Source organism: Mycena indigotica (assembly GCF_014461135.1).
Source record: "Mycena indigotica strain 171206Taipei chromosome Unknown Mind.scaff0009, whole genome shotgun sequence".
Lineage (NCBI taxonomy): Eukaryota > Fungi > Basidiomycota > Agaricomycetes > Agaricales > Mycenaceae > Mycena > Mycena indigotica.
In genome coordinates this window covers 386,903-406,920 of record NW_023503008.1, presented here as the reverse complement: position 1 = coordinate 406,920, position 20,018 = coordinate 386,903, and the positions used below count along the sequence as shown (strand labels likewise).

General features: G+C 51.5%; 5 protein-coding genes across 5 annotated transcripts; 2 read left to right on the top strand and 3 right to left on the bottom strand.

Moving 5' to 3' along the window:
• Positions 1-365: 365 nt before the first annotated feature.
• On the top strand, positions 366-2,535 carry MIND_00999700 (uncharacterized protein; the record flags this gene model as incomplete). The annotated part of the gene is made up of 3 exons (XM_037366600.1): positions 366-611; positions 667-1,672; positions 1,727-2,535. The coding sequence occupies 3 exons, from the start codon at positions 366-368 to the stop codon at positions 2,533-2,535; spliced, it is 2,061 nt and encodes a 686-aa protein (XP_037215994.1).
• A 562-nt stretch (positions 2,536-3,097) lies between these two features.
• Positions 3,098-4,094, top strand: MIND_00999600 (Mg transporter; the record flags this gene model as incomplete). Its single annotated transcript, XM_037366599.1, has 7 exons — positions 3,098-3,197; positions 3,249-3,455; positions 3,508-3,617; positions 3,665-3,739; positions 3,796-3,831; positions 3,887-3,949; positions 3,999-4,094. The coding sequence occupies 7 exons, from the start codon at positions 3,098-3,100 to the stop codon at positions 4,092-4,094; spliced, it is 687 nt and encodes a 228-aa protein (XP_037215993.1).
• A 259-nt stretch (positions 4,095-4,353) lies between these two features.
• MIND_00999500 (uncharacterized protein) lies at positions 4,354-5,960 on the bottom strand (the record flags this gene model as incomplete). Its single annotated transcript, XM_037366598.1, has 10 exons — positions 4,354-4,623; positions 4,672-4,809; positions 4,864-4,986; positions 5,041-5,145; positions 5,189-5,271; positions 5,327-5,524; positions 5,574-5,628; positions 5,682-5,694; positions 5,746-5,891; positions 5,946-5,960. 10 exons carry the CDS (start codon positions 5,958-5,960, stop codon positions 4,354-4,356), a joined length of 1,146 nt encoding a protein of 381 aa, XP_037215992.1.
• Positions 5,961-9,809: 3,849 nt separating this feature from the next.
• MIND_00999400 (uncharacterized protein) lies at positions 9,810-12,032 on the bottom strand (the record flags this gene model as incomplete). The annotated part of the gene is made up of 6 exons (XM_037366597.1): positions 9,810-10,993; positions 11,045-11,157; positions 11,207-11,215; positions 11,274-11,336; positions 11,385-11,796; positions 11,843-12,032. The coding sequence occupies 6 exons, from the start codon at positions 12,030-12,032 to the stop codon at positions 9,810-9,812; spliced, it is 1,971 nt and encodes a 656-aa protein (XP_037215991.1).
• Positions 12,033-15,800: 3,768 nt separating this feature from the next.
• Positions 15,801-19,386, bottom strand: MIND_00999300 (CxC2 domain-containing protein; the record flags this gene model as incomplete). Its single annotated transcript, XM_037366596.1, has 12 exons — positions 15,801-16,120; positions 16,177-16,899; positions 17,005-17,088; positions 17,137-17,313; positions 17,363-17,757; positions 17,804-17,952; positions 18,014-18,161; positions 18,208-18,401; positions 18,454-18,835; positions 18,888-19,118; positions 19,166-19,200; positions 19,258-19,386. The coding sequence occupies 12 exons, from the start codon at positions 19,384-19,386 to the stop codon at positions 15,801-15,803; spliced, it is 2,967 nt and encodes a 988-aa protein (XP_037215990.1).
• Between the last annotated feature and the right edge of the window lie 632 nt (positions 19,387-20,018).

Here is a 20,018-nt window from a genome sequence, read left to right as displayed (position 1 = left end):
GAAAGACATGTGGCAGTGGGTGTTGGAGGGATAAAAAACTGGAAGGAAGGAAGGTAGTTGATCTTGATTTCGAGTTGGAAGGAACGATCGAAGTCACGGTCTGACTCATCAAATAGTGCCTTTTATAAGGACGACGAGGTCGCTGGTCGAGCAACTGCCCCCAATCCACGCCAATCCGCCGGCGGGTGAACGAACCTCCCTTCGAACGTTAATAATAGATAGACGGATTCTTTTTTGGACTCACACGTATGCCCATCATATCGCTTGGTTGATGTCGAGGACCGCCTGACTGTGTGGTTTGCTGCAGAGCTCCGACCTTGACTGGCGCACTGGCGCTCAGTGTCATTGCTGACGTTGTCACGGCCATGGAGTTCTGTTCACCTCCCTCTACTTCATCGTCTGTCTCTTCTTCACCCCGGCTGTCTTCACTAAGCAGCACTTCGACATCGACATCGCTTGGCTCCGCTTTTTCGAGCTCGGAAATATCATCACTACCATCTCCTTCCCTTTCACCACCCCCCCCGCGACACTTTCCCCGAGTTCTCCAGCCCTGGAGCAAAAACTCACGCGTTTTTCGCCTCTCCATTCGCACCTCGCCCTCCCTCACCACTGTCCCACACCCATAATGCCAGTACAAGCACAATCACGACCTCTGAGCCGACGAAGCAACGCCACGACTCGCTCTGGTTAGATCTGAAACCAGACAGCATCCATGACCTCGCCGATGTTCCGACCCCAGCCTCTATCCAAACTCCCGATGAAAGCACACCAAAGTTGCCTGGACTTGCCCCAACTCCACAACTCCTAGTTCAGGAGGAGCTCACTGTTGGGGCCATTATCCGTGCAACGACATCTCCGCGTTCTAGAACAGTCTCTACTCATGACTCGGGTATCTTAACCAACCTGCCATTGCCAGTCTCTGGCCTCCCGGAAACTATCAACTCGCATTCCGTGTCCTTTCCCGGCCTTCCACCTGAGGCTCTCGATAGCCGACTCCCAATACTGACAGTCGAGCCTCCCAAACCATCCGGTACAACGTTACGGCTGGTGGAGCCCTTGGGTACCGGCGCTTTTTCGAGTGTCTGGTTGGCGGAGGATTTATCGGATGACCCGCTCGTTTTGCGTAGTCGACGCAGTTTGCGGAACTTGCGTCGAGAAGGGTCTCTTTCCTTATCGCGGAACAACTCGCTTTCCAGAAATAATTCTCTACGCAAGGTCCGCGTACCTGGGGTCCGCCCAGTTGGAGCTGCTGGCAAGCAGATTCTGACATATCACGACCGTAACGGGACGTTGTCTGTGGGGGTAACCGTTGCCGCCACTCGTCTCGTGGCACTCAAGATGACTGCACGTTCGATGTTTATTGCCTGTTCAGGACGAGAACAGGAGTTACAGCGAGACCGGACCCGTGTGAGTTTTGTTCGCGAGGTCGAAGTTCTCCGACATATCTCCCACCCAAACATCACCAAACTCCTCACCCATCTCACTACTCCTTCCTATCATATCCTGGTTCTACCCTATCTCCCCGGTGGTGACCTTTTGGGTGTTGTCAACAGTGACGCTGCCCATGAACAGCTCGGCGAGTCATTAGTCCGACGGATATGGACTGAGCTGTGCAAAGCTGTTGGCTGGATGCACGGAGTTGGCCTTGTTCATCGTGACGTGAAGCTTGAGAGTGCGGAATTTTTCCTTTCCCATTGCTGATTCTTGTTATTGATATCGATTTCAGATGTCCTCCTTACATCCCCATTTCCATTTACCGCTGCTCCTCCATCCGGCCCGCTAATCAAGCTGACTGACTTTGGACTATCGCGTTTCATCGATACCGACGCTCCACTTCTCAGCACTCGTTGCGGGAGCGAGGCATATGCGGCACCCGAGCTTGTTATCAGCGGTGGGAAATATGACGCTAGGGAGACTGACGCGTGGGCTTGTGGGGTGGTACTCTATGCGATTTGTCTTCGGCATCTACCATTTGGCGAAGGAGCGGCGACGCCCGGCGTTGGTGGTCGAATAGGCCGTGAAGGCGGCGAAAGAGCTGCTCATGCTGCTCGCAGACGGTGGCTGATGCAAATAGCCAAAGGAGAGTGGGAATGGCCTGATTCCCCAGAACAACCTGCGACTATAGATGGACTGCTTGTGAATGAAGCACCCGGAGAACTTATGGGTGCCAAATTGGTGGAAAGTGTTGGGGCACGAAGAGTCGTCGGGAAGTTACTGGTGCGGGAGCGAAGCCGCCGAGCAAAAATCAGCGATCTATGGGACGACCCATTCATGAGGGGAAGTTTCGGGACAAGCATCGAGAATCCTACAACAACAAAATCCGAACTAATCAGCGCCGAGTACGAGACTCAGAGCCCGACCAAAGACACATTCGACTTTTCGAGCAACAGCTCAGATGCGGATAGCGTTAAAAGCTATGACGTGGAGGGATTCGACGACGAGGACCTGGAGGAGGAAGATGACGACCTCGACGACGATGGGCTGTTGCTGGACCAGGATACAATCGACAACATCGCACGCCAAGAGGTTCAATAACACCGGCTTTCTTTTTTTTTATAATGGTGCCGTTAAATTTTATTGGTCCTGGTCCTGTACTTATTAAGTATTCCCTGCCCCACCTTCCATACAGTAAAAATAGAGTCTGGTCGTCTCTGTAGCTGTCTGTACTTACAGTAATTGTAGTCCAAGTTGTGCTTGAGAAGTTTCATTGCTTAGTCACGCCAAAGTGAACTTAAGCTTGTTCTTCAACCATCGACTACTAGAAACTTTCTAGCACATACCATCTATGCCCGACACCGTCACTCATCGCGGCTTCTGTGTATGGCTACGCGACGATAAGGGGAAACACTTGAACCTGGGACGACCACAATTTGTGAACGCAGCGCGAGACGAAGTCGTTTCAACTGTTGAACTGCAAAAGAAAACGGTGAGTCTGATCTTGCTCTTTGGCAACAGGTATATCTCGGTTGTTTTACCATGAATCGAGTTGTATGCCATCGACTGGTGTAAGGTTGAAGGCGCACCCCGAATCAATGCGCGTTGCGACATTTTCAGACCCGACAAGGAAGGAAAGCCTTTTAGGATTGGGAACCATTCTATGTCGGCAGAGGAGCCGGAATCCCAAAAGCGAACATCATTTGGGAGACTCGAAGAACCTTTGCGGAAAGACTCGTGGCTGTCGTCCCATCATGGTGCAGGTGCCTCAGATGTTTTCGTCCAACCACTTTCAGCCCGACGCCTTTTGCCAGGTTGTGTCTCGCTGGCAATCCGTCGACTGCGTTCTCCTCCAGAAGAAACGATCAGCCCCCTCACCTCGAAGACTGATAACTATGAAATGATTCTGGACTATCTGGACTCCGATGACCCGGAAATGATAGACGAAGTGACGGGCCAGCCAATGCGGCCCTATGTGAGTTTTGTGTTCAAATTTAAAATGCTGAAGGAGCATGGAGCAGGTGGGTTCATCTTCTTCAGGTGGAATAAAAATACAACGTCTTTTTTTTCCAGTACCACTGTCGATTACGAATTCAGAGGCGGATACCATTGTCATTGAGACTCCTGGTCGCAACTCTACGCAAGAAATAGATTCACCAACACCTCCGAGTCTTTCGGGAAGCGTAAGTTCAGTGCTGCTCTTGGGGGAGAAACTGAAGGCATTTTGTAGATTCCAAGTCCGAGAAAGCGACCACCACGGGACCATCTGTACGACTCGGAGGTCGAAACTTTACTGGAGAGAAGGGTCAGTGGATCGTGTCATGTTCTCAAGGCGACGGTTGTTCAATGCAGTAAGTATAGAAACGAACCAAAACCCGAATGGATCAAGTCCAACAGGTCAGTTCAACGCGGAACAGTAATAGTCTTGAGGCTGCTCACCCTGTGGCGCAAGGAAAATTTGCAACGACGCGAAGAAATACGGCAGCTCTTGGAAGGCCTGCGACAAACCGTAAAGGTCGGCTGACTCTTCTTCTGCCCATACTGGATGAGATCAACTCTGTTAGTCGGAGGAAACGGCACTGGTTCGCGCGGAACAGGAGTCCCAGGATCTCAAAGTAAGCGTTAGGCTATCTGCGACAGGCATTTATGGGCTGGTTTAGAGCCAGCTCCAAAAACTTCAGACCAGTATTCAAGGTTATTGAGATCCGAGTCGATCGGCTTTGAACTTTAGCTTGAAGTTGACTGTAGAGGTGGAGCGAGGCGCATTTTGAAACGCGAGGAAATGACTGCTTTGTGCTACCACACTGGCAGATTGTAGCATAAAATTGATGTTCGGCAGGTCTGCACATGCCCCCAACAACCATCATAAAGTATCGATATTCAACACACATATATTCCTCTGTCAGTGGCCTTCCTTACTTAAACGGCAAATGCATGCGAGACAACAAGATCCTCGTGCTGCTCGACTTTTGGGACGTGCAGATCGTAACTTGACTGCTTCTCCCGTTCGAGTTCCAGGACACTCAGCGATTCCGATGTCGTCGTGGCTGCAGACGTGTTGTCGCGGGGGCCAGCAAACCGAATGATTGTGGTGTTTTCCACCACCGGTCGTGATGTGCTGCTCCCATGGCTTGAGGAATGGGAGTGTTGTGTTCCTGGATAAGTGACCCGGGCTCGGGAGTTGAAGATCTACAACCAGCAATCAGCATTGAACGGTACCATTAGGAGAAAATGCACCAGTAATATGCTGTTGGAGTAGAATTTGGACAGCTCGAAGCATGTCGCGAGATGCAAGTTGGTTTTCTTGTACGCGAGAAAGAGGTATAGGTCAACTACCACGACAATTGTACATATCATTCCTGTCTCCACGGTGAGCTAGAAAAGCTCAGTCAGGCCACCACCAAACGGAATATAAGATTGATGAATCACCAGAAGGACTTTGGAGATCGTGGAATTGATGCGATTGAACTCGCGCTGCCGCGATTTGAGGAGATTGTAGACCATGCCAAACATGATAAGCAAGTCGCAAATCAAGGTAGACGACAGCCAAAGCTATAACGGAGGTTAATAAAACACAGATGGACGAAGACTCAGAGAAAACTGAACAGCTGTCGGAACCAAGATGTCGTGCTCTTGTAATGCGGAGAATCGACCCGCCTTGCACATATTGACAGCACCCCATACACCCGCCCCCAGTTGTAACATTGAGGTCTAAAATGGATGAACTAAGCGCTAGCAAGGGGGTTGGGCTCACCAGGTATACCAAGATGGGAAGATAGACACTCTGCCCGATGAGATAGATCCTGTACGCAAAGAAGCCCTGTCCAATCGATGAAACTGAGAGGCGTTTAGCTTATGTGACTTGATGTGAACTGGAGGGGAGAAGACTCACTAAATGGCCCAAGCACCGGAGTGCTAAACCATGCCCAGCCCACTCTGTCCAGCGCCTCCATATCCCCCCAGCCAAGACCGAATATTTCGATCATGTCATGAAAATTGGAAAATGTTTCCAGAAGTTCAGCGAACAGAACAATCGCAACACCGCGTTTGGCCCAGTTTGGATCTTGGGGAAATGCAGCATAATATATGTCTGTTTGAATGGAAAATGAACCCGGAATAGCAGAAATCGCAGAACAAACATATTTGCACCAGAAGAATTCCAAGAAGGAGCCAGTTTACGACGATGCCGATGAACTACCAAAAGGATGATTTCTTGGTTCCGGGCCAGTCAAGTGGGAAGGCCTAACCATAGGCAGAGTTCTGCGGCCGGTCTGATGAGGACGAAATATTCCATGACCACAAAACACTCACAATAGAGCAACCGTGACGGCCATGGCTTCAGGGAGACTCACAGAGACGCGAGGAAGATGAGGACGTCCTTTAAGCCGGGAGACGAATGCTGTCGAAAATAGCCACCAAGGTGATGATGTTGATAGTTTACCGTGAACCTGAGTTACCTGCAGATTGTCAGTTGGCACGGAGCCGTTCATTGGTGGAGAAAACCATCGCACGCATGCAAAGCACATCTCGAGGAGGGCTTGATGTGATATGAGCTTTATTCCAGCTCACCTCCACGAATTATATGCCTGGTAAGGTAATGTTCGGGATAGCATGGTGGTCGTCAAGAAGCAGAAGAAGTATCGAGAAATTATTAATACTCGGCTCAGGCGCTCAAGCTGGGCGCAAGCTTCAGCTGAGGGGTTTCATTTGTGTGTTTAGGCATGCTGATGTTAGAGGAGTGTCTCGACGGTTCAGGTCTGCCGTCGCAGTCGACGTAGAGAGAGAAAGAAACACAGACTCACAGTGTCAATGATGTCATCATGATGATGATAGTGTTGGACACTCACTCAATGAGCTGAAGTTCCAAAGGGCAGGCAGTCTTCTTTCCCTCCGAGTCAGCCAAAGCAACGTCACCACCTATTGACTGAAACGCCACGGTCATGGCCTGACGACGAAGCGGAGTTACAGTTACAAGCTACAAGCAGCTAAAAAGCGGAAGCCCTCGGTGTCCCAATGTGAATATCGACTCCACGTTCGCGAAGAACTTCGACTTGATGCTTTATCACTCCGTCAGGATGAGTGGTTCCCGAAACGATTCCCCAGGTGTATCTAAATCGCCGCAAACATATTCGATCTGTCGAAGCCCACTCTTGTGAGGTCCGCAAAAACAGAAGAGTGATGAGGTTCATGATTGACGAGTTTTTCGGCAACGTGCCGGAGTGCAAGGAGCCGCCACCCTTCTCATGACGGTACAAGAGATGGCAATTGCCAGCGCAGCCTTAACTAAATTGCTGGCACTTGCCAGCCGCTGGCAAGGTCAGCATTCCCTTATTGGGAGGTCTGTTTGAATTTCGTCAGCACCTTGACGAAGCTGCAGCGATCCAAAAAGGGTTGGAGGGGGGGGGTCTGTGTCGAGAACATTTGATCTGGATCAATGGGTGTCTCCCCATCATTTGGTGTAGAAAATGAGAAATTAGAATGGGGATGCATTGTAGCTTAGTCACCTCGCGATATTCATCCACGGGGATATCCGGCAGCTGGCTGCGGGTGGTCGGCTGGCCCCTTGTTGGGCTCCAGCTGCGGCAGCCTTGCAGCCATGCTTTCACTTTGTACAAAGCAAGTAACCATAGTATCTTTATACGCAATCAAATGATTGAAAGTGGATTTGTGGGTGGGACATCACAGCAAGCCGGCTCGGCTTGATCACCTGCCGCCGCATCCGATATAGATCTATGCTCGGCTTGGTGTCCCCAAGCACGGTCGGGTCGTCAATCATTTGACGGCATCATGCCTTGATTCTGCGGCACCCGTAGAATTGATGATATCATTGGATCCTGTTCGATACTTCCATCATCATACCCTAAGTGCGCTTTCCTCGACTTTACGACCACACGTTTCTGCGTGTCGGTGCAGGAATTCGCCTTGGATTCACCTGGCCGCCCTCTGCCGGTTGAACAGCCTTTCAAATCACTATTGGGCACTGGCAGCGCGATAAAAGCCAACCCTTGCCCTTGCTCATGGCTTTGGCAGCGTAGCCGACGTCCTTAGAACTTAACCCTTGCCCTCGCACCGCTCATGGCTTCCCCCGACACCGACACCTGCTGCCTCCCACCTCTGTTCTTCAGCCCCAACTACCAAAGTATACCCCAGCACGACGCTTCAGACAAGCTGTACTGGGTGGTCCCAGATCTAGGAATCTTCACGCTATAGTGAGTCCACCGACTCATACAGCTTTCGACGACTCATATCGCATGATAGCAGCGCTGCAGCAAAGGCAGCAAAACAGAAACGGGTCTCTATCACCGCGGCCACGGGTCACCAGACTTGGACTGGAGCTCGACTCCAGTGGGACTTACGCTGCGCTCTCGACCACGATGATCCAACTGGTCGTCATCTTCCTCTCCATGCCATTCCCAAGAAAAAAAATGCCTCACTGTCCCCCAAGCGCTCGATACTTGTTATCTGCTGCTCACGCTTCCGACAAGCTCGTAACACCCATCTCCCAGGTGCAAACAACACATGGGGACTCGATATCCACCGTGGCCATCAGTCGCCAACCTCCAGTCAGCGCGTCACCATCCTCTACATCATCCAGCCCAGGCCCACCGCCAACGTCTCGTTCATCCTCTACATCATCCAGCCCAGGCCCACCGCCAACGTCTCGTTCATCCTCTGTGTCTGCCTTGACTACTTCCCCTTCTGCCATGGCCACCACGGCCCCTGACCGACGCGAAACTATCTTCGCGTTTAACGAAGAAACCAGTACTATCTATCGAGACGCGTAAGTGGCTCTTAGATACAGCGACAAATCACTAACCGCAGTCCCAGCAACGCGGCACTGAACCATTTGAGTGTCACTGGCCGTATCCAAATGCTCAGCCGCTCAGAGCTGCGAGCGAGAATGTTTACTAGTCGGTTGGGCAGTGACTGAACTCCGTATCAACCTGTCCATAGTCGATGTCTCAATATCACTGCAAACGTTCATTTAAAACTTCAAACTTGTATGATTCACAGCAGCACATTTGATTCAGATTCAGAGCATGGCGACAAACAAGCAAAGCAGAGCAACACAAAGTACTAAGTATTGAGTCGGTTTCTTTTCGATGTGAAAGTCCATTTTAGCAAACAGAACGCAAGCCAGCCCACAGACCACCAATAACCGTCCGCACAGTCGACATTCCCTGCTGACGCCCTTGCTCCATAGAGTTCAAATTGTCCGAACTTGACGAGGACGACCAGAAAGGCGGGGGACCATTATCCTCTTCCTTCTTCACAACCCGCGTTTCCAACAGCATGGTCTCTTCCTCTTCCGCCTTCACAACTTGTTTAGGCCCAGCCGTCATTGTGGTTGAGACGTTGCCATCGGGCGTCGTCGGGCGCGGGGGCCGGAATCAATCGGAGACGGTCGTTCATCTGCCACTGCCATCTCGACTTATCCACGCTCACGTGAATTTCACGAGTTCTGACTTTTCAGGTCTCTATGTAGCTACACGATGATATGTATGTGAGTTAACTATTTTCGCCTTTTAAACTCTTCGTAGTGTGTCGCCATACCTTCCAACATCCAACCAACGTCTGCTAAAACCGCCTGCCATTCTTCCTGCTCCACCCCCTTCTTCTTGATTGAAATTCCCCACATGTAAAGTGCACAGACAATGCCAACGACTCCGCCCGGTCCCCATGAATATAGCCGTCCCCAATCCCTCCCTGTTCCTCCATATGACCCCGAGATGCTCCAGTCTCCCGTCATCTCCCGCTTACGCCATCGGGGTTGGAGACTGTCCCACCATGTTCGGAACTCTCCCTTGAGGACGGCCAATTGGGCTTGCGTGAGCTTTTCCGTGTCTTTTGCGCTCGATTGCAACCAGGGCTTGACAAGTGCAGGAGAATGAAGGGCCGGCAAAATGTCGATCTCAGATATCACGAAATCGGACGCAGTTTCCATCCTCAACCACGAGTTGAAGATTCCATCGAATTGAGGACCGAGCTCACGTCGAGAGAGACGATGGTGGAAGAATATGAACCACTCTGGCGCTTCAACCGGACAGGGTCTACGTTGTAGGGCTACGTCTGCCTCGGCTTTTCGAGAGCTGCGACGTGGCGCTGCTGGGTTGACCGCGTTGACCTGCTTCACTGTCTTTGGCTTGGGCTTAACCTGAGAGCCACGCGGAGTTGGAGCAGGGGTCTTGCCCGCTGCGAAGGTGTTTGGCGGCTGCAGAGGTGGTGGGCGAAGTGGAGCCGTTGGTGAAGTCGAAAGAAGTTGTGAGCTTGGTGAAGGTGGACGAGGGGGAATAGAAGGCTCGGTCGCGGATATGGCAAGCGAGAAAGGCGTAGTCGACGAGCTTGCTGAAGAGAGCCGGGGAAAAACGGAAAGCTCAGTTGCGGAATTCGCAAACGAGAAAGGGGAAAGGCGTAGTCGATGAGCTTGGTGCAGATGGGCCGGGGAAAATAGAATGCTCGGTGGCAGATGTCGAAGTCGAAAGAAGTTGTGAGCTTGGTGAAGGTGGACGAGGGGGAATAGAAGGCTCGGTCGCGGATATGGCAAGCGAGAAAGGCGTAGTCGACGAGCTTGCTGAAGAGAGCTGGGGAAAAACGGAAAGCTCAGTTGCGGAATTCGCAAACGAGAAAGGGAAAGGCGTAGTCGATGAGCTTGGTGCAGATGGGCTGGGGAAAATAGAATGCTCGGTGGCAGATGTCGCAAGTGAGAAAGGCGAAGTCGATGAAGTCGAAGAGGGTAAGCTGGGGGAAGGCCGAAATACTAGGGCTGGCCCAGGGAAAAGGGTTGTCGAGGATGACGAGACTGAAGCTTGAGAAGGGCTTGGCATCATCTGCGGAGCCGACACTGTAGGGTGAGGGGAAATGGCGAATGGCCTTTCCACGTTCCCAGTCATAGTGGTGGAGAATGGCGCAGAGCTGACAGACGAGCTGCTGAAGGGGATCTTGCGAGACTCCGACTGGTCCACCGCCATCTCGCTGTGAGCGTCGTTGAAAGAATACATTCCGTCAAAGTTGTATGGCAACTTGGGTGAAGGCGGAGGTTGTGGGTTAACGCTGAAAGCCGAGTGTGACGTAGATGGGATAGCAGATGCGGCGGGATTTGGGCGACTAGTGGTGGCGGCATTTTGTCGAGCCGCTACTTTTCTCTTCTTTTTTGGCGCCTCGTCTCCATCTTTGCGAGACTCCGACTGGTCCACCGCCCTCTCGCTGTGATCGTCGTCGAAAGAATACATTCCGTCAAAGTTGTAAGACAACTTGGGTGAAGGCGGAGGTTGTGGGTTAACGCTGAAAACCGAGTGTGACGTAGATGGGATAGCAGATGCGGCGGGATCTGGGCGACTAGTGGTGGCGGCATTTTGTCGAGCCGCTACTTTTCTCTTCTTTTTTGGCGCCTCGTCTTCATCTTCTGTCTCGGTTTCCGGGTCAGGCCCGAGAGGAATCTCTGTCGACATCCACGCTGGTGGTACGGCAGTGCCAACCGCTCGAGGGGGGGGATTTTGAGGGTCATACGGAAAGTTGGTTTCGCTGGTTTCAAGGGCAGAGCTGGCACACTGTTCGGCAGCTGAACAAAGTCAGGAAGTGTTGAAGAGAATAAGAGAGGTGAATGACGCACTATAAGCAGTTTGGAGGTATTCGACGAAAAATTCCAATATTTTTTTGAAACGGGCAGGATCCCATTGAGCCCAGTGAGGTCCTGCAGCTGTAAGGTTTCGTCCAAAGGAAAAGCTGTGGGTATGTTAGCGGTTACTGCTAGAATAAGAGCGCGTCGACCTACTACTGAACACTGATATCGCCATTGAGTTCGGGTTGGGGCCCACCCACGAAGAGGGTAGAGTGGCAACCTGTAACGTTGAACAGTTCTTGGAGTACCGGGCCAATGAAGGCCGCCAGCCCGACGCAATGCGCTGCAAGTTGTTCAGAAAAAAGTTGTTTGTAAGATTGAGATGACCCACTTGTGTCGAGCCTCTGGCGATGTATCTGGCGGCGCTCTCGCCATCTCGTCGAATTGAGCCTTGAGTTCATCCGCCTCAGCCTTGGCTCGGGCCTGATAATCGTCCTGTTGCTCCTTCGGTAATGTCTTGAAGATTCGTCTGACGACCGAGGCCCGAAAGTCCGCGTCAATGCACTTTTTTTTGAAGCCAGGAGCCTGCTTCGCCTGAAGCCATTCGCGTTGGATAATCGGAGTGAGGAAGGGACGTTGCTCCTTCATGAACTGTTGGAAGGGTTGGCGGCGTTTCTTGGCTTTCGAGATGCCCGACAGCTCTAGAAGGAAGAGCGCATATGGATCATTGGCCGCGTTGCGCGTCCCACGTCCGTCGATGGCGATTCTTCTCCTTGACTCGAGTGAAGAGCCAACGACGGATGCTCTGGAGAAGGTGAGCACGTGACAAATCCCTTTTGAATCAACAACTCACTGGTGTCAAGGCCTCGATAATGCGATCTTTCTGAGCTTGCAACTCTGGAGACAAGTTCTCCATGGGCAATGGCGCATTGGGGTCGTAACCGCGATCTTCAGGCTCCATGACCGACGGGGGAGTTGTCCAGTGAATACGAGCAAAATACTCGCGCAAAGACTCGACGCATAACTGATTGTTCTGCATCTTTGCTGCGGTCCAGGGCTGCTGAATACTCGGGAATATACTGCGCCAATATGCGCGCGCGTAACCCATTGGCCCATCCACGTTTATGCTGAACAACAACAGGTGCTTCTTTGACGACAACCATAGAAACTTCAGAATTTTAGTGAACGGCGCTGGCTAGCAAGTGCGCATAAGTACCTCGTTGGAGACAACTGGGTTTGCGAGCAGAAGGGTCGATTGCGGGCGGAAGTCAAGAGCAGAAGGCCCCAGAATGAAGTCGCGAAGGAAGGGTTGAATGTTAAGGGCAATAAACCTGGGTTATTTCCCCCCCGGCTAACCTCTTCATTCCCCTTTTGTGCGCGCCGAAAAACTTGGGAATGCCGCCTCCCGGCGATCAACAAGCATCAAACATCACTCTGAGCACTATAAAAGCTCTTCGGTACTCGTCAATTGGCATAAACCTTTCTTTCCTCTTCTCCACAATGACCGGTCGCAACTTCATCGGTGAACACCAAGGTATTGCCTTAGCCTTGACCCTGCCTCGATTCCTCTGACGGCTTCCCTCCAGATCAAGCAATCGGGGCCCTTCAGCATCTCCTTGTCGAGCTCCGCAACGCCAACAAAAGCTACCCAGGCTCGTCACTCATCTTTGGCTACCGTCGCTCTCGACTAACTCCTCACCAGACACCACCGTCTCAGCGTTGGTTTCTTCATGCAACCTGGATGGTATGTCGCAGTCGCCTTCCCTGGTTGACAATATGCTGACGCTTAGGATCCCAGACACGTCAATCTTTACGCTCCAAGTGCTCGTTGGCGCGCTCAACATAATCAGTGGGTTCATTGACTATATACTTCATTCTAATTAACATGTTACTCTAGACGACCAGGCAGCTAGCGCTGTCGCCTCCTTGTTGTCCCAAGGGGCTGTCACTCGCGGGTCGGGCTTTCTCTCAGCCTCCGCCCTCGGCTTCATCCGCCCCCGTCCTCGCGCCTATCGTTGCTTCGGCCCCCGTCATTTCAGCTCCTACCCCGGCTCAAGGCTCCACCCTTGCTCACGATAGTCTTCCCCCAGCTGTCCCAGCTGTTACTTTCTCGGACGGCGCGCCATGGGTCGTTGGGCACCTTTACACCCAACGTCCGACAGAGCTACTCGGCGCCGCTTCTACCGCCAATCTCAACCCCCATACACGTTGGTACTCCGTCACGATTGGGCGTCATGTAGGGATCACCACCATCAACAACTACGCAAGCCAGGCAATTAAGGGGGTCACCGGTGGCCGCATGCTCGTCTTCGCGTCCCAGGAACTCGCCCTCCAGGATTTCCATATCAGTCAGCGCGCTGGAGTTGTTGTGGTTGTTCCTGGCGCGGCCCCCTTGCCTGATGACCACTAGACGGACGCGTGTGCCTTAGAAAAATTTACTTAGCCCCAAACGTAGTACAAACCCCCACTCTTTCGTCTGCAATAAAATTTGTCGCCCCGCTCGCGTGAGCATTTAAATGTTTGAACGGTCAAAACTCTTTAGCGAGGAGGAAACACGCAGTTTTTTGTCTTGCGACTCCGCTTCACGACAGATAGGCCCGGGCTGCAGGTCAAATGAATGATGATAACATGGAAATTTGCTTCCAGAATGTCGTAAGAAAAACTAGACGGAACTCTAGCGAAAGCTTCCCTCTCATCAATGTCCAGTTGACGTCGATCTGGGCACGTTCCACTTGGATCCGGAGTCGATCCGTTCATCCGGACTTGATTTTGCCGACGGCATAAAAAGTTTCCGCGGAGGCAAGTGGCAGACCCAAGCGGCCAAGCCTGGCAACAAATTCGACCGAATTTGGAAGCTTCTCACGCTGGAGTCTGGACTGGACCGACTGGTGAGGCGAAACACGCGATGATATTCAGTAGTTGTGAGCGAAATGACATTGGAATAGCTTATGCAAAGACACTCCCCCATGGTGGCATTCGATAGTGACCTCCCCAATGCTTAATCCAGACAGCTGTGCCCCGACATACACACGCGCGCAGCCGGGGCAGGAAGCTTCCCGGCAGGTCTTGAAGGAGCACGGCCCGTCCTCTGGGGGCGCTTGGGAGTAGTCCCACTTCCGCTTATTGAAGTCGCTGTGCTTGTCGACCCAGCCGCCCTGGTTGTCGGCATTAGAAAGTGTTGGTGTTGAGTGGGTTTGGGTGAGCTGTCGTCGCGCAACATCTAGCTGCGACAGTAACGATGGCCCCTTCAACTTCGCCTTGGCCTTGACCAGGCTCGCCTTCGCCTTCGCCTTCGAGTACGGGTGGCCCTGGGGAGGTGGTTTACGACGAGCAGCCGTTAATTGTTCGATAAGTGGGGGTCGATGAAGAGCAAGTAATGGACTTGTGATGTGGTTCTGTGGAGACCGATAAGAGCCCCGAGATCCAGATAGATCGGGATATCTCCCCAGCGTGCTCGACGAGGTCGTGGCCTGTTTTCGAGTCGGTGTCGCTGGAGAATACGAGTAGTTGGCAGCGTCTGTAAGTCGTTTTTTTTGAACAGGCAATGCAGAAGCTTTTTGTTGAATGCGCTCGGGGGTTCTGGGGGTCCGGGGGAAGTGAGGCTGGTGGAGAGTGAATGCGCTGGACTGGTTGTGAAGGTTGTCGTTTCTCGGGCACATTCCTATAATCCAAGTTAGCATGTCAATGAGTTCGGGATGAATCCCGACCTTGAAGCTATCGTTTTCTTAGATTTTTCGCTGGCAGGGTGACTGGCAAGTGCTAGAGATGAATCTGGAGCACAGTAAAAGTATACTGAGTTACTCACGTTTCCCTATAAATCCGCGACGCTCTTCTTTCTCGTTGTCGATAGTGTTCCCGTGCTTCCAAAGGACCATTCCTGATTGCTTCCCGTTGCCTTCGCATCCAGTCTTTCTTACTCTGAAGCCGTTTGGACCGATGCCTTTGTGGGTCAACAGTCAGTTGCAAAAGTATGATGTCGGCGAGGAGACTGACTTCTGGTCTGATAACCGCCGCGACTCTCTGCGGCGTTGAAGGCGCTCATCCGCTGGAAGCGGTTTCCGTCCCATGGGCAGAGGAAATGAGACCCAGCAACGACTTGAGGAGCGAGTGGGTGACAGTCAAGAAGAGGTTAAATAACGCGGGTCACAAATCTAAGTCCAAACTGTAGTGCCTCTACGCCCTAGCAAATGACTAGCAATGACGAATAGAATTTGGTTGGAGGGCAAGGGAAGGGAAGGGAAAGCAGTGGTGGTATAGTAAGGAGTATATGTTGCGATGAGCACACATTCTAGTAAGTGGTCAAAGCTTTGCAGTAGTAGATATCGGTTCGCGATTGAGAACACAGTGTTGTCATATCAGTGGACGACACTTATTTCACACTTTCGACGTTTTTTTGCACCTCTCGAGTGCTTGAAAGCGTTGAATAAATTCTGAGTGATAGATTGAGGTCTACTTTAGTTGTTCTGCCACTTCTGAGTGCAGGGAGGGACTGGATATTTTATTATTAATTTTTCTCGCTGAAAAATACAAAGTTTTCCTGTGTATTGCAACGACTCTGGAGAAGAATCTGGCACATTTTGGGAGAGCGAGCTGCACTATACATCTCGAAAATGTTCTTCTTACATCAGTGGACGACACTTACATCAGTGGACGACAGAAAAAGTCAGTGAACGACACTTAATCGCCTCAGTGGACGACACTAATTGCCTCAGTGGACGACAGAAAACATCAATAGAGGACACTAATTGCCCAAATTCTCAAAGAGCGACACAAAAACACCCAAAGCGAGTTCCATTCAACCAAGAATTCATGTTACAGTAGCCTCCATGTCCGCAATACTATCTAAAGTTATGATTTCTCTAAGGGCTCTACTCTCCCCAACTGCCCACTTGATTCTGAAATGCATCATAATCTGCTCATTCTGCGAGGCTCGTCGTAAAGCATACGAGCGCAAACCCGCAGCGATACTCGAATCATCGAGCCCAGCCCGCGATACTTGTGCTCTCCACCATTTGGCCTCCCAGGTCAAGAACCTCAGAACGCGCCGCATTTCCTCCTCGACCAGCAGCACTTCTTCAGTCCATCGGCGTTTCCGTGCCAAAGCTCGCGACCATTCGACACGCATGGCTAGAAAGAGATGTGATGTAAGTGTACTGGATCAGTCAGAAAGATTTAAGTCGTACTCTCGTGCAGAGATCTCTCTTCGTCAGCGAAAGCGCCAGGCGCAGTCCAAATCCATGACAAGACTTGTCTCGACCTGCTTGGCATGGTGCGAGGCAGTCGGGCCCCGCGTATAAGCCCTGTTGATGCGAGTTTTCGACTGGCGTCCATGTCCGCGACATCGATATCGTTCTCGAGTCGGACATCTTGTTGTCTCAATTCACGAAGTTGCGGGTACTTGTCCAACACATTCAAGCCCGATAAAGCAGTATACCCTCGCCAGTACCGCCGGTAGAGACCAGTGGCGCGATCTCCGACAGACTGGATCAACTTCGCGGACTTGGTAGTCTGGCGTTGGCCAGTAACATGAGCATTGCGATAAGCAATAAGCCATCGCTTGCCGTGGAGGGTGAACCGGAGTTGACTGAGAGTGTTTTCGCACTGGGAGACGCGTAGCCTCTCCTCGAGGGCGACCAGACCCGGAAGGCATCCATTTACTCCGTCAGGCGTCCGCGGCATCTGGCTCGGCATCCAGAGCTTAACCTCCTCAGCAGGTAGCGCAGGTACATTGCTGTCGCGTTCGATCTCCGCAGCTGCCATCAGAGGGGCAACGCCCGGCATATACACCACTTGTAGTTGGCGGAAACGATTGATTTTGCGAAGGAGAGCATCGCGCTTCTCGTCGATCTTGATTTTACGCTCCGAGCTGAGCAGAGCAGCTTCTTTGAGTTCTACTTTGAGTCGTTCTCTGGAGCTGGGTTAACTGAGGTGTAGATAGAGAGACGGATGATCACTAACTGCGAGTCCTCAATTTGAATGCCGGGCGGAAAGGAATGCGGTCGCACTGCTACCTGCGATTTGTGCTCGACCATCGGTGTTTTGCTGTCGTTCTTCTTGCTGCAGTTGGTGACGAATGTCAGCTTCAGTGGGCAAACCTAAAAAGAGAGTCAAGTCGGATTTGAAGATAGTTGATAGCAACACACCGTTGGTCGGGAGAACATATGGGTTTGGACAGTTGTTGTCGGCTTCCCAATTATGTATCATCATTTTCCACTCTTTCTGCAAGTCCGGCTCAATTGCCTCGCAGACTGATTGGAAAGCCTCGATTTGCGTTTTTTGTTCGTTGCGGGCAATAAGAAGGCGACGCTGTAAAGTGGTACCTAAGGAAGGGCGATGAGGATCTGGAAAGATATGATTCCATTAGCTCACCAAGCATCATGTTTTTGAGAAAGTTGTGGTTATCCACACGATCGTCGAGTGTGTCGGCTCGATTTCCGAGACCCATTTCCTTGGTAGCAAGAGCAGCAGGATTCAGTACCGACCAAACCCGTTCGATAGCTTCACCGTCTGTTTTGGCTACGCCGGGTTTGTAGTCCAATTTGTTGGTATCGCGACAAGATTTCGTATGTGATTCCGCATGCCATATGGGAAGACCAAATTGGACCTTGGTTGCGTCGGGATCGAGTGTCATATTTGAGGGCAGGCGCATCATTCGCTGGTTCAGGTGAACTTTCCATTGACACGCGATATCGTACGAGATAGTGATCCATAGTAAGGTGAGAGCCATAATCGCAGAGAACAATATCCAATCCATGTTGCAGTACCTATGAAACGTGTTAAGGCAATCAAATGGATGCAGACGCTACTGACCGTTCTCCCTTCTGCAGGTCCCCAAGCCCATTTGGCCGAACAATTTCGTGCCGCGCGCACACGCATCCGCCGACGCCTGAGACACGAAGGCCCGTAGTCATTCGGGTATCTTTCTGGAGAAGAGCCGCAAAGGCAATACATGAGCTCATCTATCGAGGAATCAGTGAAATCATAGAGAAAAAAATTTGTGCTGACATCTGATTCGCTCACGTATTTTTTCACGTGTTCTTGGTAGCCGTTCGGTTCGACCCAATACGCCCAGCCGGGTCCTAATGGTGGGTCATCAATCTCGTTGTTCCGAATGCGATTCTTCAGTCGGAAATTGGCGTCCATCGCGAGAACCATCATATAAAGGAATCTACCAAGTCGGTCAGTATTGATAAAGAGGACAAAAGGAAACTGACTGCATTTCGAGGGGGGCAGCGCGCCAGTTCGGAGGCAAGTTCTTGTTTTCCTGAGGACAGGCCCAACAAAGAACGGCGCATGCACCAAGTGGGGTCGCGTCGATTGCCACTGGAACTTGTGTACGACCGGAGCGTTTGAGTCTGGATAAGTGCGCCCATTGGCGAGACATTCTATGGAATTGACGAGTCGGTTGCTGAAACTTTGCGTCAGAGAACTAAGACAAAAACAGGGAAGGAAACACAAACCGGGACGGCCTCGACACCACTCACAGCCATGGCACTGGACATGCGTTCCAAAGCGGTGATAAAATCGGTGACATTGAGGTTACCGACTACGTTGAATAGTCGAAAGGCTTTGAGTGTTCGGAATGTCGTGCAAGTAGCGGGTTCTAGAACGGTTGCTGGGTACCATGCGTTGCGTAGGATTTGTTGCACGTTATTAGCGTTGCGAGAGTGGGGACAATTGCAATAGCGAAGGTCAATCTTGTGGATGAAGGGTAAGTCGATAACTATCATTTCATGAGTGCGAAGATCTGGGAATGGGCAGCGAAAGCCGCCGTGTCCAAGCTGATACACGAGGCCGATTTGTTGGAGCGTCTTCTTCACCCAAAAAGTTCCCATTCCACATCTGAAAGGCATAAGCAAGGAGGTCGTAAGAGCTAGATGGAAAATAACAGTACCTGGAGGGAGTGTAGTGGGAACCGCTCATGCCACGATAAGCAACATTGCTGACACTGAAGATGTTGGCCACAGTCTTCGCATTGGAAATACGACGGAGCGTCTTCTGACGCCAGGTTACGATGACAGTGTGCACATTGAGGGGCTTCCAAATTATTTCCAAGACTCTCATGTCGAAGTATTTCATCCAGAAACAGGGATCTGAGAGTTCGCCATTGAGCCATGGGATTTCCCTGTAGAAGGTTGAGAGTTTGGTTTGCACATGAAAAGTGGCACACACCGAGGGAGAGCTAGCGGCTGGAATGGTGCTTTCAACTGGGGGTGGCTCGTTCCGCTCTATAGTACCAACAGCGTCCAGCATAGGTCGCCAACCAGCCAGTGGATCTCCTTCTTGAGTAATAGTCGCGACCCGCTGTCGTTTGACTGTGACAGCCGCACGCCGCCCTCGTTGTATATGGCCTTCGTTGGATATGAAGATGCCTTGTGCGTGAGCGGAGCCATGGATGGTATGTCGACCAATATCGAGGTCCACAGCGACACGACGTTTTCGTTTATTCATCTCGGGTGGCTGGGAAGGGGGCGAAGACTCGGAAAAGCCACCATGAGGGCTTAGGGCTCAGGGCGTTGACGGTTGACAAACGCCCTGAGCCCAATGGTTGCTTGTGCTGCTAGGGGAAGTGCACGTGCTCGATGGCGCACGTGCTCGATGGGATGGGATCATTGATGCGCTGCAATCATGATCCAATCAATCGTAAACTTTGGCAAGAATTCGAAGAAAGGACACAAAACGGCTCATCATATGTAGCATTTGAGACTTTAAATTACTGCATCCGTTGTAGGGAATACCAAGCCATGCCAGGAGTAGTCTACGGTACTCGAATCTGCATGAACGGCGACATATTCGTCCGCCAGCCATGACTCCAAATAGGCATTGCGAGCAGGTGGATTGCGAAGGACATCCTTGCAGATGGGGCATTTCCAGCTACGCTGAAGCCAAAGTCGAAGACAAATAAAACAGTGCGTATGTCCGCATGCCGAACTATCAATGGGTGAGTGCAATGCGACAAGGCCGTTGAGACGCGTACGTGACGGGATGGCGCTTTACACCATGGCATATGGAGCACCTATGGTTT